The sequence below is a fragment of the Pseudochaenichthys georgianus genome, chromosome 23 (genome assembly GCF_902827115.2).
Source record: "Pseudochaenichthys georgianus chromosome 23, fPseGeo1.2, whole genome shotgun sequence".
NCBI classification, from domain to species: Eukaryota; Metazoa; Chordata; class Actinopteri; order Perciformes; family Channichthyidae; genus Pseudochaenichthys; species Pseudochaenichthys georgianus.
In genome coordinates, this window is record NC_047525.1 from 437,889 (window position 1) to 456,955 (window position 19,067).

General features: G+C 42.4%; 1 protein-coding gene across 3 annotated transcripts in view; it reads left to right on the top strand.

The window, feature by feature from the left end:
• Positions 1–2,084: 2,084 nt before the first annotated feature.
• The window catches only part of ipo8 (importin 8), a 61,135-nt gene continuing 44,152 nt past the window's right edge, over positions 2,085–19,067 (top strand). For 2 of the 3 annotated variants that reach the window (XM_034112530.2, XM_034112531.2), the window contains exon 1: positions 2,085–2,440. In XM_034112530.2, coding sequence (XP_033968421.1) covers positions 2,357–2,440 — 84 coding nt within the window. In that variant the 5' untranslated portion in view covers positions 2,085–2,356. Of the gene's footprint in view, positions 2,441–18,658; positions 18,724–19,067 lie in introns of those variants that run through there. The other variant, XM_034112532.2, reaches the window with a different exon arrangement.

Consider the following 19,067-nt stretch of genomic DNA (forward strand, 5'->3'; position numbering starts at 1 on the left):
GGCGTGGTTTGCAATTCGCCCAGCCAATCAGAAATTGCAACCTTTTTCTCCCCAGGAAAGTCCCTACTCTCTAGCAGGGACTAAAAAGGGGTGAAAAGGTTAGCAAAAAAAAGTTCTAGTTCCAGATCTTTTTGGTGTGAACGCAAAATCCCAGGAACTATCGGAACTATTCCTGGGAAAAGTACTCCGGTGTGAAAGCGCCTAATGCTTCATGGGATGCATCATTAGATCTATAAACTCTATCTAACTCCTAGAACATCTACATCTACTTCCAACATGGATAAATGTTCATAAAAGACATCCATTGTTTGTTTATACGTTTCTTGAAAAAAACAAAACATTGTTTTTCTAGAATAGATTACAAATCGCCTGAAAATGGTACAAACAAGCGGCAAAATGTATAATGAAGGTGTGGCACTGGGCTATATCGTGGATTTGAAAGTGAAACTTAAACTTGCTCCCTGGCAGTCGGTTTCCTGGAATCTGCAATCACAGAATCAGTGAATCGCCAAACAAAGTCTAAAGGTATGATGGAGAATGCAATAGAATTCATTCAAACAAACCGGGGAGCGGAAAGCCTGGTTGATGACCAGCAATACAAGTTCTGCTGCGTATGCATATGTGCAAGATTTAAGTGAGTTTCTTTCCTATCATATGGTCTTTGATATGCATGTCCCTTATTTTCCCTCGATTGATTCATCTTTTTCTAAAGCCAAATGACCTGATCAACCATGAGCCTTTTTGTTTTCTGTACCATTATTGTAAAAGGTACGAATCGTATAGTAGTACTAGTAATTGGTCTATATCATTTTTTGTTTTATTGTTATTCTGTAATAAAGCACCTGTTACATGTAAAGTGCAAATGTGTAGTATTTGTAAGAAGGGTATCTAGAAAGCTAAGACCCACGACCAAGCAAAACAAGTATAATTTCTTATGGCCTGATAAGTGAATTGGGAAATGGGTGACAAGGGAAAGGTGCGAAGTGGCGAATTGGGAAGGGGCAAGAGGGGAAAGGGGCCAAATGGAGAAGGGGCCAAATGGGAATAATTTAGGGGCGAATAGGGAAGGGGCAAAACGGGAAGACACCGGCTCCTGGACCTGATGGCATCCCTGGCCGTGTTCTCAGGGTGTGTGCAGTTCAGCTGGCAGATGTGTTCACGGACATCTTCAACAGGTCCCTGCTGCAGTCTGTAGTCCCTACATCGTTCCTGTCCCCAAAAAGAATACATCTTTCTGACAGCACTCACTTCCATCATCGTATGCATTTAGCCTTTTATATAGTTAATTTACAGATTAAGCTAATAGATGATGCATTTAAAAGGTCGTGACAAATAAGACTAAATACACTGCTGCCCTGGTGCCGCACCAGGAAAATTAATGCAATCTTACAAAACTGAGTTTTATTTCAAACAGACATGGTGTAATGACAGAGAAGAGAAGGCGTGAGTAAATGACTTTGAATTGTGGATAAGGGTGGATACTATCCCATTTTTCTAAACTGTCAAAATGACAGACAGCCTACAGATTAATACAGGTTTTCTTTTACAAATTGAAGGTCAACTTTTAAATAATCACATGATAAGATCGCAAAGGTTTTGCTCATTCAAAGTTGACCAATACTGGAAAGCATCACAAAATGTTTGAACTATAATGCATGAAAAGAAAATATGCTGAAGTGTTTCAATATCTGAGTTACAAAAGAAGCATTTATTTAAGTCTTAACTGAATTGGATCGGTGTAGGAAATGATTGCAAGGGTACATCTCATTCATGATTTTAAATGGATTTATTTAACATGTTGGTGGAAGGTAACTGGTTCTCATCTCTATTATAGAATTACTTGAATATTTTTGGAAGATATGTTTTATTTTTTGTCATTACATTTAATATCTAAAAAACTACATTAATGTATAAGTCAAGACGGCTTTTGTGCAGTAAGCACAGAAACATTAGCATGCCTCTAACAGTCTCATGTCGCATTGTTCATTCAAAAATAGCCAATAACTACGCCAGCCCTCCAGGGGGCAGCAGCACTCCCATTGTCGCCCTATGTGGACAGAGAAGAGCTGGAAACCGTAAAGCGTGTGTTTACTTTGCTTTACGTCAACCGATTGTTGACAGCCGGTACAACCGGGCAGGGCCATCGTCTCCGTCAAGACAGCCAGAACTTCCCAGAGGAAAGAATAAAGCGGCTCAGAGCTCACCCGTCCGCCGGGGGTGCTGCATGTGACGCCCGGGAGCTGTGTGTGCCTTGGAGCGCCGATGCTGTCCCGGCCGCAGTGAATGCAGAACCGCATGCTAACGCTACATGTATGTGATACTAAAAACACGGAAGGAACCGTGAAATTCAGCTGAAATGGATCCTAACCGGATCATCCAGGCCCTGAAGGGAACCATCGACCCGAACCTGAGGATAGCGGCGGAGCATGAGCTTAACCAGGTGAGCTGAGAGGCGCGGGGAGGGGGTCGGACCCCAGCCGGGTCCGGACCCGGCTGGGTCTGCACGGACCCGGACCCGGCTGGGTCAATATATGATGGACTGAATTTAAGTAACATTTTGAGGGACTTGTTATTTTCTCAAGTATTTCCCTGTTATGCTACTTTGTTCTTTTCCTCCACTACATGTATTTAATACCTTGTAGTTACTTCTCAGATGTGGATGAATGATGTGAAATATAATCAAGTGTTAAATCAGACTTTAGTTCCACCTGGAGTAAATCCACCAGCTACCCTGCAGTCTACAAAGTCATTCAAACTGGCTGCACCTTTACCAGCTTTAAAAACACTTTAACGATCAATCATTATAAAACATATATTATTCTAACATTATCTGCACAATGACTACATTTACTTTTACATGTAAAATAGAATAAGATGAGCTAAAAACACTCAATAGTCAGAAAGTGAGTATGTTTACATGCGAGCTATCTACTGGTATGAAACTGATCCTGATTTTGATAACATTTTGCATTGTGTATTGAAAAGGAAAAACCTAGGTATTGTTCCGCTGTGTACATGAGGACATTACCAGGTATTTGAGGGTGTGCATGCAGTTGGGTCATTGACTCTACAAACTCAGCCACTCTGATACTTCTCATCAAATGAGTTACCTCAACAAGCTGAACACAGTTTGGTTCCTGCCTGTTGGGACTTTGCTGGGTTCCCCTCTCTGCTGGATTTAATTATCCTAATGGAAGACATAGATGTCAATTCAAATTGAAGCTGCAAACAGCAATGATCATGCACTTCCAGGTACATCCAGGCAGGATCCCTGACGCAGCAGTGAACTGCCATAACTACTGGAGACTGGCTGCAAGTATGAACATCACGTATAGAGTAGTGCAGGAACGAGTCCTAAAACCCAGAAGTGAGTTAGCATTTTACCACTTCTGGTTCCCTTGTCTCAGTCAATGGGATTTATCCATAGGATTTTGGAAAATAGCTCGAAATAAGTTCTGTGGTTGACACAAATTTAAGAGACGGATCACGTTTTTGTTCTACGACTTAAAGAGCCTGTGACACGGTTTTCCCCCATCATCCAAACCCATCAATTTGAGTACATATTGTCCCCTTGAAAACCGTTACTGAACTGATTTTGGATATTTGTACTTTGATAACCATTAATCCTTCAATGTTGACAATTTTCTGGATCTTCTCGCGGATTCTTCAAGTCCCGCCAAATGATGGGTGACGTCATTGCGGGCACAGCGCTCCAGCTGCACCGTCCAGGATCCCAGCATCTGCATGTAAACCTTTATATATATACAGTCAGATGTAAACGCACGACGGCGCACACAGCAGCACGCTCAGACAGCGATGACAGGTTAATGTTGAACGTGTCTGAGAGCTCATATGAGGCTGAAGGATCGGTTTATGTTGTATCTGTTAGAAGTTTAGGAATGAGGTGCGTCAATATGGGCGATCATACGGTCATGTAGCCAGTGGTGGACTGGGACTAAAAATCATCCCGGGACTCTCGACCGGCCCACTTCGGTACCGCTAGTAAATTGTCAACGGGGGGAGTGGGGATGTCAGGGGCGGCGGCTGCTGTACTGTCGATAGTAAATGTAAATATGTAAATATTTGTGTCACTGCATCCTGGTAAAATACAAATATAATGTATAATGTCTGTGTCTTTGACATTAGCGCTGCTAGCCACCTGTGCCCTGTACTACGAAGCCAGTTCAACAGGCCCTGGATATGTTTGAGTAACAAACTAACAACAACAACAAACTAACAAACGAGATCTCGCTAAGTGGTCCTACGACGCTGGTTATCAACTCGGTAAATCAAGCCAGGGTTTCTCTCTCCAGCTGAGAGCGCGTTCACGTCTAAGACACGCGTGGATCTGACTTTAATTACATTTGACTCGAGTGTTTCGTCAACATAATGTGTTAAATAATACTTCTGCATCCAGTCTGTGACACTGAGTGTTGCACGGCCAGATGAGGCTGGAGAAGCTGACTCAGATAAGGAAATGTATGATATTATGATATTATATGATCGATGATCTGATTGATGATGTAATATGAATGATAAGTGCGACACGTCGGCGTCTTCTCTGCATACGGCAGTTTAAACTGTATTTCCTTTATCCTGTAATATGACTTGAGAGATTTAAACTCCGCACACTGAGTGGATCTCTTTTCTATAGACGCCGGAGGCGGGCAGCGTCAGGTAAAAGAAGTTATTTAGCCTTCTCAAACCTGAGCCTCACGCGCCGCCTATGGGGGATGTGCTAGTGACTTATCCGACCGGCCCACTTCGGTACCGGCCCATCGGGATTCGTCCCGATGGCCAGTCCGCCACTGCACCCAGCCCACGTAAATTGTCAACGGGGGGAGCCTCGCTGCGGGGAAGCGGTGGACCTAGTGTCCCGATCGGAGTGGGAATAATAATAATAATCCGTGCATTTTATCCATTAATTTCCCCAACATCGTGGTAAAAGTAAAAAAACACACGTTTAATCCACGTTGGTGTACTACAACTACAAAAAGCATCGGTTTGTTTTCTCATCAGGAAATGCAGACCGGCTCAAACAAACGATCATTTAATGTATCATATGTTCGCCGAATTGACATGAAAGCACTAATAAATGTAGTTTCATCCACTTGAGTTTACAACCACAAAAATAATCGATTTGTTTTTATATCACATCCGACGGGAGGAAATTCAGCAGCTCTCACTCCCGATTTGTAATCCTAATGTAATCATCATCTTCACCACGATCATTTATGTTTATGTCGCCGAATTGACATGAAAGCACTGACACATATGAATATACTGTAGTCAACTTCATTACAACGTTATTAACGTGCCTAATCTCAGTAATTCACCATTTCTACGCATGACAACACACTTTGTCCGTGTTTGGCTCTCGAAGCGTTCCCGCATTGACGTCACTTCCGGCTTCCCCCAAAACTTCAAAATGAGTGAAGGAATTTCCCCGCGATGTTCGAAATGATTGATATTTAACGGAACGGTATCGCTTTTTCTTTTTAAAACTGACGGTTCGAGATTACTCGTAGACCAATATTTCATTGCACAACAGTTGTTGGGATGGTGTCACAGGCTCTTTAAATACATCAGCAGTAGGGGTGTAACGGTTCACAAACATTTCGGTTCGGTACGTACCTCGGTTTTTTGGTCACGGTTCGGTACGTTTGCGGTACAGCAGAATTTTATATATATATTTTTTATTATTATTAAACTGTGAATAATGTATTCACTCAAATAAATACAAAATATAATAAAATAAACATTAAGGTGCAGCATTTCGATGAACTGTAATAATCTGTATTTGAACTTTACTGTACTAGTACTCACAAAACATAAACTATTAGTTTTGGGTTTTTAATTATTATTAAACTGTGAATATTCACTCAAATACAAAATATAATCAAATAAACATTAAGGTGCAGCTTTTCGATGAACTGAAATAATCTGTATTTGAACTTTACTGTACTAGCACCTAAGCAGCCAGCTTGACATTATGACTTGCTTGTCATTGTATTTTCATGTTGTTTAAAGAAAGATGAACTTGTCCACATTGCTTGCCGAAAGGGCAGATCTGCTGGCACTAACAATGTCTCCTGCTGTGGAGAACACCCTCTCGCTAGGGACAGAGGTAGCAGATACAGCCAGGTAGCGCTTTGCTAACATGGCAACATAAGGATATTTGGCGTTTGTAATAGCTTTGGCTCGGTCTGAAGTTTTTGCGAGTGGTGGAGGCTTAAATGCTAGCGGGAGTTGGGTTTGCACTTCAGTCTTTTGGTACCGGTGATATTCACGTTCGGGTGATGCCTTTTCAAGAGTGTGCAAGTTTGATGTATTGCCAGCCGCGTAACCAATGTTAGTTGAACAATGCCGACAAACGGCTTTGGTTCGGTCCACCTGTCTTTGTCCGTCATCCTTGTTCGTAACTGCGAAACCAAAATGTTCCCAAACCGGAGACTTCAATGATGCTGGAGGATTTTCGAGCTCAACTTTATCTGCGTTCGCCACTCATTTTCGACAGTTCTTCAAATTACTGACTACATTTGAACGCATCCCTCTGACCAGCTCTCATAGTATGCCTCTCATCCAATGAAATGACCTGCTTGCTCTATGACGCGTTGAACCCAATGTGAGCAAATGACTCTGAATGCTGCGACGCAGCACCTGAGATTACTTCCAAAAAGTTGTTCACGTTCTCAATTTTTTACGTTTAACGTTATATTCGTTCGGTACACACCTGTACCGAACCGAAGGGCCCGTACCGAATAATTTCGGTACGTGTACCGTTACACCCCTAATCAGCAGTGATTTTTGAAGAGTTATGTGTCTGAAAAACGATGGTTGTTAACAATTGGCTGAATACGTCATTACGCCGAACACATAAACACCCCCGCCATTGTAACACATAATCACTGATGTTCAGCTGTAACGATGGTGGACTCATCAGAGCACAGTGGGCTCACAGGGAGGGAGGGGGGGGGGGGCAGGAGCTCCAACAAGCCGTTTAGGACAGAGAGTGAATACACATCAGGGCATGACATCAAGGATTTTGGGAGATGGCCCTGTGGGCCATCCAAGCTAATTTACAGATGGCCCTGAGTCCACTAGAGATGGCCCTGAAAAATGCGCGCGGACCAAATGACTCACGAAAGGTTTGGGGGACCTGCAGGTCTTAGATGCTGTCTGGTGCATTCTCTAGAATTATAAGATGAACCACCACAATATTATATTGTACAATTTCAATTCTATTCTTAATTTCACTTCTTCTTGTTTGTGTTTGCTGATTCAACGACTCAATGGCCCTCTGTCTGTCAGAGGGCCACTGACTGGGGTTGAAGATGGAACATTTTGAAGGGACACTCCCTTTCTGGAGATCTTGGAATCTTTTCTCCAGGTGCTTGATGAGCACATCTGCAAACACATACAACATGTCAAATTATAATCCCTGTCTCTGGACCACCATAAAAAAATCATTTATATCATAACAAATGTGAAATTATATTCCTGTCTCTGGACCACCATAAAAAAAATTATCTATTAAAACATGTTATGCCCATATTTACTTATGAAGAAAATATTTACTTTTGAAGAAAAAATATTGAATATTTACTTTGAAGAAAATATTATTGGGCACATACCTATCACTTTGATTCTCTTTTTTCGGGGGGGGGGCTGCAGCTCAGTCTTTCTCTTCTTTCCAGGTTGTTCACCTTGCTTTGGTGGACTAAGAAACATTGTAATACACTCTGACTTTAAATTATTTGATCATTATGTATTCAGCATCAGAATCCGTAACAAACTGAAATTCCCGCGCAAATGTGGTTGCATTCGATTCATTGTCCGGGTAGTATTCAGTTGCGCCACTTATGTGACAGACAAGAATAGTCAACTCTAATGTCTAACACTTAATGTGGAGAAAGAGATGTCCTGTATGGGTTGATTGTGCGTTGATCTGTTGGTAATGCCTCAGGGTTCCGGTGGGCATGTAAACAAATGCATAATGCTGCGCTATACTTTGTGGCCTCACCCGGTTGCATAGCGACACTAATTGTTTAGGTGACTTTTAATAAGCAGGTAGTCCTATCATTAGCTAGAACTAGCTGGATCTGATCGATATGGACATAAACGCGATGAAGTCTAATCTGACGGAGAGAGAGATCAGCTGCTGCTGAGGAGTCGACACGCAGCTCTGCATGATCACATGCAGCGGTGAGCGGAACAAAACACACACTTCAGGTTAGAATATCACACGTAGCTATTTTAATTACTTCTCAAACTACCTAAACTAGTTATAGATGTGTTTAGTTTTACTGTCGGGTCACTCATTACTGGATCCGCGAGCTGCATGATACTGGCATAATAGATTGCCCGATCGGGCAACCAGCAGGTGAGGCTTCATTGCCCGAGCTAAATACTAGATGGCCCCGGGCCATCGGGCAGTCCTTAATGTCGAGCCCTGCACATACTATACAGAGATGCTGTTTGAGAAACCAATGTGAGTTTGGAACATTGAACAATATAAATCTATTCTAGTCGACCTCAACAATGGAATTATGATCAGTAGAAATGGCCATGACATGGGTCCTTTAATTTGGCGTGACGTTGAAGTCGTGCGACCCTGCTGTACTCAGCTGTAGTTCGTTTATAGCATAACGCTTATGGTGATTAGATTTATGATTCGCAAATTATAAAAGTAGGGTAGACATGTGAAGATTATCCGGCTGAACAAAACGTGCATTTATCAAACAGGTTAGTTTCCACAGATCTTATTTTATTTTTTCAAAATCTTTTCATTAGTTTTTTTGCAGACATGGCACTTTCAGCAAGTTAAACAAAGTACAAGACAATGTGTCTATTAAAGGAAAGAAAAATACCCAAAGACATGGGAGAACAATAAAGGATACACAGAGTATTGGTCAATATGAACAGGGCAGGTCCTCATCTTGCGGAGGGAGCCTCATCCTATGCGCAAATGCGGCGCAATGAAGCGTGCCACCGTTTTGTGGACGAAGTAGAGGCGCTGCTGGGCGATTGACGTGGTGTTGTTACTCCAGGAGAGGTCCTCGGTGATGTGGACCCCCAATAATTTGATACAGCTCACCTTCTCCACAGCAGCACCACCAATGGTCAATAGGTGGGGGTGTTGGGTGTAGGTTCTACTGAAGTCTAGAACAATCTCCTTTGTTTTCTCCACATTGAGAAAGAGATTGTTATCTTTGCACCACGTTGCCACACTGTAAAAACTGTTGCTTTGGTAAAACTTAAAAAATATGTGTCAAGTGGTTCCAAGCAATTATAGGAGTTGGGTAAACTCACTAATGTGATGTTTTCTGCATAAGAAAAGATGAGCCTACAATTAAAAGCCCAGATATTAAGTGTAACCAATGCAAATGACAATCTGCTAAGAACCACACGAGAATACAATTAATTATAAAACACAATTGAGTTGCCAGAACCTATATGACAAACTCTTCCTAATTTCAATCCAACCCTTTAATTATTTGATAGCATTGAAACATTGCAGATTAAACAAATAAATAAAAAAAGGGAACGTTATGGACATGTTAATATTTCAAAACAGTTTTCATAAAACTAACAAGTTTGTTTTAAAAGCACAACTAATTAACATACATGGAGGTTATTACTTGATGGTTATTCCAACTGCATCTGGCTCGTGGGCAGCGTGTAGCTTCATGCCGTGCATCACGAGCCTGTTGCACTTCGACCTCTGCTGTTCCCATATACAAACAAAACACTGAATTGAATACAAATCAGGACACACCATGTGTTTTCCTCAACAACAAAAATGAAATCCGTCTTGAAATCATAACGAGCCAGTTTACATTAGCTGTTAACAGACGGTAACAGAGGTGCTATTCACATGTGTAGCGGCCAAAATCCTATAGAACTAAAACAGCCGCCGAGGCACTAGTTAGCGGATCTTACGCAAGGCAATGCTCATCCAAGTCCAGAACCTCCATTTGTGCATTTTATTCTAATAATATAGTACAATGAGCAGGTTTCCTATCTCTCTCTTCCTGAAGCCGTTCCTATGGCTTTCCTTTGTGTGGCTCGAAACACCCTGGTAAAAAACCGTTTGCCTACTAGTGATCTGGCTCCCACCACCCACCTGTCTCCAATATATACAATTACACCAGGTGCTCTAATCACCCAGTGCCCAAAACATGCCTTCAAAATAAAAGCATAGCAACTACTTTAACTTATGACGCTAACTAAGAATACATATAAATAAATGATAATAATAAACACTATAAACAGCAAGAAAATAAATGTTAAACTATTAAATAATATAAAGAGATATATATATATAGCTCCAACATTCCGGGCCCTAATTGTGAACTGTGTAAACACACAATTACTTAAATGATATATAAATGGAGCTTTACTCTATCTTTATCCTAATCATACAAATAATCGTCTATAGTCTTCAGGCAACAGCTTCCTGGAAAAGAAATGGAGAGAAAGAAAAATAGTATAGAGAAACCGAAAGAATAAATGTTCATGATGCTACGCTGCTGCATCCAGGAGCAGGCGGATCTTCAAACAGGTCTCCACGACACTGGTCTTCATTTGGGGCTCACAGAGCTGACCAATCCTTCTCCGTCCTTCCCTTCATCCAGGGTCCACTTGTATTTGCAATGAAGAACATATCTCCCGTTGGAAATTATTTTCTGAGCCTTCTCCACTCGCTGTGTCATCCAAATCCTCTTCATAAGGAGGCTCCTCTGTGTCTCCATCACTGTTCACACCATCTATCTGGAGGTTGGAAAGCATTTCTTCAACCTGTGTTTCGGTCTGATGTTTATGACTTTGTTAACTCTCTGATGTCTTGGAGCTGGTCTCCTCTTTGTGGTTTCTTCCCTGCTCCTCACTCTCCGTGTGCTTTTCCCATTGCACTGCTGATGTTTTTTCTTTTGAATCATGATGAATGTGAAGTTTGATGAGCATCTTCTCCTGTTGTTCCACTGCAAGCTGGGAGGTTACTACAACAGGGCAGCCAGAGCTGAATCCATTGTCCTGTCCACCGGCTCCAGTATGAACACTTGTCTCTGACTGTCCAGGTGAAACATGTGCTTTGTTGAAGGATGTGCCGTGTCCTCATCTTCAATGTGAAGGGCTGACAGTTGCTTCTGGTGACACACCCTGCACTTCAAATATCTCCAATAGTCTTTAATTATGTGACCAGCAGGGCAAACAAAACTAGATCCATCCCTTTATGGAATTTGTTTCCTCATATTCTATTTTCATATTGAAGCTTGAACATGTATCCTGTGAGTGATGGTTGTGTTGGAGAGAAAAACAGTTGTAGTTTGGGGCAGAAGGAAACTTTATCTTTTCAGATTTCTGTTTGTTACCATTTTCCACAGATCCTTTCGATCCACGCCTCCAGTGGATTTTCAGTATGTACAGTTTGGCATTGAGTGCAGTCAGTTTTAGGTCAAAAGCAAGTTTTGTCTTTTCTTTTCTAAGCTCCTCCTCTTGGGCTTCTAATGCATGCTTCCTCTTCAATGCAGCCATGCGTTCTTTAAGGACTGCCAAATCAGCTTCAGCTTTGATTATTGCAGATGATCTGTATGATAACTACTTTCTGTGGTCTGGAATTATTGTCCTGTAAACATAACATGTGTGGTGCAATGTCCTTAGGATTTACCACTTCTGTCCTGTGATGTGGCGTCTTGCATCGTTTTTCTTTGATTGGCGTTATTTAAATAAACAAATATGTTATTTTAATCCACAGGAGAAAACGCTGATGCATGCGCATGCCTGCGCGTCAGAGTGCGTAATCACTGTGTGCACCTGTTCCCACGGTCCAACTATTCTTTTTTACTTTGTAGCGGCCAAAATCCTATAGAACTAAAACAGCCGCAGAGGCACTAGTTAGCGGATCTTACGCAGGGCAATGATCATCCAAGTCCAGACAAGAACCTCCATTTGTGCATTTTATTCCAATAATATAGTACAATGAGCAGGTTTCCTATCTCTCTCTTCCTGAAGCCGTTCCTATGGCTTTCCTTTGTGTGGCTCGAAACACCCTGGTTAAAAACCGTTTGCCTACTAGTGATCTGGCTCCCACCACCCACCTGTCTCCAATATATACAATTACACCAGGTGCTCTAATCACCCAGTGCCCAAAACATGCCTTCAAAATAAAAGCATAGCAACTACTTTAACTTATGACGCTAACTAAGAACACATAAATAAATGATAATAATAAACACTATAAACAGCAAGAAAATAAATGTTAAACTATTAAATAATATAAAGATATATATATATATAGCTCCAACAGCATGCTTTACAAGGGGTTTAAGCCATAAAAAAAAGGCTGGTTTGCAAGAAAATGAACCACATAGTCATGATATTGATATAGTTCATAAAATGTCCAACTACTTATTTTTAACCCCACCTCATGCTCAGAGATGTATATAAAGTGGCACATGGGTCCTAGAATAAAAAGAACAGACTATTATTTCAACTTTTATCTTTTTAAGTGAGAGCGCAGGCCAGTCTACATGAATGCAGGGCAAGGCACGTTTCTGTCCAAAGGTTCCATGATGGAGTCGATAATGTTTTTAAATATCACTTTGAGTGGTGACTCTAGTGCTGCATAGTTTACATCTCCATCCCATCTGTGATTAAAAAAATATAAATGGGTATGTTTACCTGATGCTCATTATATTAGAATGTAATCATAACACGTCTTGAATTAACCTCTTTAATTAATTAACTTTAGTCTGACACACTCAAGGGCTTACCTGATGTGAACCTGAAGTCCATAGCAGGAGGCAACATGTCTTCAAGAGGAGAGGTGACTGTTTTCTGGTGAGGCAAATAAAAGAACAAAATAGTTACATGATAACAATGTAACAATCATTTCAGTAGAATTCATTCAAACATCTTTAATTCAATTAATGGAATCAAACATCAAAAACACAAGTATCATTTAAAACGGTATTGTATTTATATACATTTATAAGGATGGTATCTAATGGTTAGATACCAGTACAATTCCATGATTCTCTACACAGCAGATCCTAATTACTTCAATATACACTCCTTTATCTCGTTTGCATACTTTCTAATATCTACTTTATGTTGAAGTCACTTTCTACTGAGAGCTAATGTTAACTCTCCTGCAGTTTCCAACATCTATAGCGTTGCATAAGCATGACAAATATAGTTGCACTTCATTTTGTGTAATAACAACAACTCGATGCTGTAACTGCAGACTATGAGTTTAAATTGGGTACACTTGAGATTGTAGAAAGATAATTAATTGCTAACAAACGACAAAATACATAGAGGAATTCATATCAAATAGGCGCATTAGTAACTTACTCTTACATAACCGCTGGGTTACAAAGTAGTAGGGAATAGTTTTAACGGAGGTATTTTACTGCACAACATGCACGGCAGGAGAGCCTCTGAGCCCCGCGGCCGCATCACGGTGCCCGGCCAACGTTTAGAGTGGCATAGGGGAACAGTTTGCGGAGTTGATTCTTAATACGTACTCTTAACTTAACCAATTTTAACAGAATTGCGTCGGTAAGCACTTGATGCAAACTTTTCCCAACAAGTTTGCGCGAAGAAATAGACTACATGAGCACGACAGGGCTGAGTCTAACTTTAACGGCAGTAATGGCGCTGGCATGCATTAAAATGTCGATGTTTCGTTCAAAAAAGGTTAATACAAGAAAAGTAAATAACACTTGCTAGTTAAAAAGCAGTAATTAACAACTCAGGAGGTATGCTTACTTGTTTTACGATGATTTGAAGAGGATCCAACGCCAACACGTGTCCAACTGAAGAACCGCTGCAAAGAGGACCAGGAAGTCTCACACCGCGGTATTCTCGTTTGAGGACGTGGCAATGGCCGTGGCGTTGACAAAAGCATTTTTATTAAGTTGTCCAAAACGTATTTTTAAAGAAAGTTCAGAAAATGTGATATTAAAGGTGGGGTAGGTAATTGTGGAGAAACCAGCTCGAGTGCGCTAGAATTTGAAAATACACAGCCGGAAAAAATCTGCCTCTTCCTCACAGAGCCCCTCCTCCAACACACACGAACGCGCACATGACCAATGAGGGCATAAGATAGGTTTGTGCACAGATGGAAGGCTGACAGGCAGGTAGGCCATCCAGTTATTTTTGCCGGGCCGGCTAAAATGATTGGTCGTGCTTTCTACTAGGGGTCGACCGATTATCGGCCAGGCCGATTATCGGGGCCGATATTCATCATTTGACCGATTATCGGTATCGGCCTTTTTTTAATAAAATTGCCGATAACACTTTGGCTCTGATGCGGCCGTTTCTCTGTCTGCAGTCACCACTCTCTGTACACGAGCAATGTCCCGCCCACAGCGCTATCTGATAGGCTATTACTGAAGTGTCAATCAACACTGAAGATTTTCCGGGAGGGAGCCAGCCATAGAGGCGGGACCTTCTCAGATTACAGGCAGGTGCGAAGAACACAGACGGAGGCAAGCAGCAGCGCTGAGCGGCAGAGCCATACATGTGTTTCGAAGGTAAATCAGTTGAAAGCCGAAGTTCAATAAACATCCCAATCCCCTATGCTGAAGTTGCAAAAACAGCACGATCTATTGATCCAATTCTATCAGCTTCCCAGTTACACAGGGACGCGGGAAGTCAGTCAGAGTTGGGGTGCGTGCAGCGTCTCGCACGCGGAGTAACGGAGCGTCCACACTACAGCTCCAAAAATAGCTTGGAGCTGGGCGTGTCTGGAGCTTGGGGATTTTATTCAAGCAACACGGCCAACAACCAATCACATGAATCTCCCGCCCCCGACATACAAAGCAAAAACCCCCGGGGATTTTATGCGAGCAATATATATATAAATATAAACTCCCCAAACAGGCGAAAACCTACCTGTTTCCCCACTGTCTCTGCCACCTCCCTCCATGCCTGGTTCCTCCGGTTTGTATCCCGGTAGGTGAAGAGGGTCTGGTCATACAAAACCGGGTGATTTGCTACGGCGATAGTTAGTTTCTCCTCCGACTTTTTTTGAAATATAGAAATGAACGGCGGGATATCTCTCCCAGCTTAGACGCGGTTTGATTGGCTAGCGCTTCAGCTGTCAGATTTTGGGAAACGGGATTTGATTGGCTGGCGCTGGCTACTCCGGCGTCCAGGCGACCAGAAGTTGAACAATGTTCAACTTCTGGTCGCCTGGGTCGCCTGAGACGCCTCGCTCTGCTACCCACAATTCAGTTCGGCGAAAAAGCGCGGCTACGTGAAGTCACCCCATTGAAAGTGAATGGGCAGCTTGGAGCAGCTTGGAGCTTTCGACGCTGTAGTGTAGACGGGCCGTAACTGTGGTGCGGAGGGGGGGGGGCTGCGAGTGGAGCCTCGCAGTTTTTCAGGTTGATATGTGAAGCTCATTAGCTAATCAACATGTATTTAGCAAATGTTTAGCAAAATATTAGAAGTGAGGCTACTAGTCTAACGTTAGGTCTGCTGTAATAGCCTCACTTTTAATAGTTTTCAAAACATTAGCTAGCACTAGTGTTTTGCAGTTGCTAGCAGTTTATTGGGATTTTATGCTAGACAGACAGGCATTGGTTTGATATAATAAATTAAGCATTATTGTTAGTTAAGCATGTCAGCCTGCCGCCCCACTTCTTGTCTCTCTAACTCATAGCAGATGGCTGCACTAAAGAAAAGGGCACAGAGAGGAAACCAGTTGTAAGATGTTTAAAAGTTCATTAAACATAATATATGCTTAAATGCATTTCAAAGAAGTTGTGTTGAGTTGTGTTGGAGTTTGTGTTATTCTACATCTTGACACTATAGATTTTCAGATTTGACTGCAAATGTATATCGGTTCCAAATATCGGTTATCGGTCTCCTTGGTTACTAATAATCGGTATCGGCCTTGAAAAAGCCATATCGGTCGATCCTTACTTTCTACAGTACCACGGCTTCCACAGATGACATTTTTTTAATGGATTTTTTGTCGAAGCACTTCAGATATTCATTGCTATGGGATGTTAAGAGCATTCCATGGAATATAACAAAAAGTGTATCTCGAGCCGGTTTCTCAAACTTACCTACTCCACCTTTAATTTACAAATTAATGAGTTCTTAAAACATGTTCTCATTGTTGCTTAAGTGTTACTTATTTAAACGCACATTGAAAAGAAAACAAATTTAGGGCAAGTAAATTACATTAAAAAAATTGAGTTTTGTTGACTTCACCATCGGAACTGTTTTTACAGTGCAGCTGGTTCACCTCCCTCCTGTAGTGGGTTTCGTTGTTGTTGCTGATGAGACCCACCACAGTTGTGTCATCCGCAAACTTGATGAGAAACTTGAGAGAAAGGGGCTGAGGCCCAGGTTTATTAGTTTACAAACCAGCTGCTGGGGGATGATGGTGTTGAACGCTGAACTAAAGTCTATGAATAGCATCCTAACATAAGAGTTTGTAGTGTCCAGGTGGGTGAGGGCTGGGTGGAGAGCAGAGGAGATTGCATCCTCAGTGGACCGCTTCACTCACGATGAAAACTGATACGGATCCATCGAGGGGGGGAGGTCAGATTTGATTTGCTTCATGACTAGCCGCTCATGATGGTGGAAGTCAGCACTACAGGGCAGTAGTCATTGAAGCAGGATGGTGATGACTTCTTCGACACAGGTATGATGGTGGTTACCTTGAAGCATCAGGGAACAACAGCCTGGCTCAGGGAGATGTTGAAGATGTCTATGAGGACATCTGCGAGCTCAGCTGCGCAGTCCTTTAGCAAACAACACGTCCCATTGATGGCTCTCTCTGCTGCTTCCTGTAATCCACAATCAGCTCCTTGCTTTTGATGACGTTGAGATGGAGGTTGTTATCCTAGCACCAAGATGTCAGGGTTTCGGCGGTCGGTGATCAGGCCGATGACGGTCGTGTTGTCAGCAAACTTCACGATGGTGTTGGAGCTGTGTGTGGCCACGCAGTCGTGAGTGAACAGGGAGTAGAGGAGTAGGGGTGTTGGAAATAATCGTTTCTACGATGCATTGCGATGCGGACGTGGACGATTCGGTATCGATGCAGTGACGGAAGATAATCAGTTATAGCGTAGTAACATTGCTTCCTGATTTTCCGGATTTTTTTTCCCGGTCACTTTAATATCAAATCGGTCGGTGACGCAGAGATCAGGGAACAGACGTGACGGCGGCACAGCAACACCAAACACGGAGCAGTCTGCTTTATCCACCAACACAAGAACACCAGTCCAGAACCAACAGCAGAAGGACCCGCTCCCAATCACTCGTGTCGCTGTGGCTCAGAGACACAGGGATTTATGTTTTTCAAAAATAATTGCGTTACAATCATGTCAGGTTTTTGGTGGATTTAATTAAGTCTTGGATTGCAAAGTATGAATGTCCTCTAGCAATTTTCAGATGATATATACACGTGTGTATAGTTTGTGAAGGCAGGAGGAAAAAAGCTTCCGCGATCACCGTCTCCTCTCCGTTCCTCCAAGCCCCGCCCCCTCCCTGAAAATAATGAGTGACAGGCTGATAGTGACCCGATAGAAACTTTATTATTCACTTAATCACTGAGATATAATGAAGCTAATTTAATCTCATACATGCATGGGATTTATGTAACAGTGAGACAGAGAATGTGAGCGAGCACCACATGCAGTATTTTAGTTTTTATAATGCTGTTGTAAATACTCCTGTTGTCTGCTGTGTTCAGACTCAAGTCCTGTGTGTGATGCCACATTCAGGACATTCAGTGTCCTTTCTTTAACAGTAGACCATAGCTAGAAGCTGCAGCTAGACTGCAGAAGCATTAGCTTTTTGTTTTTGAGGATGGAACAACTTCACACACAGATATAGGGAGGCTAGACCTATACAATTCATTTATTTTGGTTTATAAATTAATGTCGAGACATTTATGTTATTGATTTCTGAAGCACTTTCTAAATAATAAAAAGAGAGTTCATATGTATTTACTGCATGTATGCATTGATGAAAAATAAGCCATGTGCAGTAATATAGAAAATTGAGGATGCAACGCATTGGTATGAATCGTGATGCATCGGGATATCGAATCGAATCGTTGACAGGATAATCGTAATCGAAACGTGAGACCAGTGAAGATGCACAGCCCTATAGAGGAGAGGGCTGAGCACGCAGCCTTGGGGGGCTCCGGTGTTGAGGATCAGGGTGGAGGATGTGGTGTTTCTCACCCGTACTGCCTGGGGTCTGCCTGTCAGGAAGTTCAGGATCCAATCACAGAGGGCGCTGTTGAACCCCAGGTCTCTGAGCTTGAGGACCAGCTTGGAGGGCTCAATGGTGTTGAAAGCTGAACTGTAATCAATGAACAGCATTCTCACATATGTGTTCCTCTGGCCCGATGTGAGACCAGAGGTGTGAGAGCTGAGAGGGCAGTGTGGATGGTGAGGGCGATGGCGTCGTCTGTGGACCTGTTTGCTCTGTAGGCAAACTGCAGGAAGTCCAGAGAGTCAGTGAGGGAGAATGTGATGAGTGTTTTGACTAACCGCTCAAAGCACTTCATGGTGAAGGAGGTGAGTGCTACTGGGCGGTAGTCGTTGAGGCTGGTGATTTTTGTCTTTTTGGGGACAGGAACGATGGTGGAGTGTTTGAAGCATGTGGGGACTACAGACTGCAGCAGGGACCTGTTGAAGATGTCTGTGAACACCTCTGCCAGCTGAACTGCACACACCCTGAGAACAGGTGCAGGAGCCTTGTGTGGATTAATGGATTTGCATACATCTGCCCTGTCTAAAACAAAAGGGCAGGGCCCCTGATCCTTCTGTGCCTCCACAGTCTGGCTGTAGTAGTAGTAGTAGTAGTAGTAGTAGTAGTAGTAGTAGTAGTAGTAGTAGAGGAAAACAGGAAAACAATGATGACCTGAGAGGAGGCAAAGGCTTCCTGAGGGGATGGGGTTTGGGAGGAAATAAAAAGACACACTCCGGGCACTACAGGAGACAACACAAACACATAGCAAAGATGACAGGCATAGCAGTTGAACATATAAAAACTCTAAAACAATATGGCTGTGGTTCAATCAGTCATTA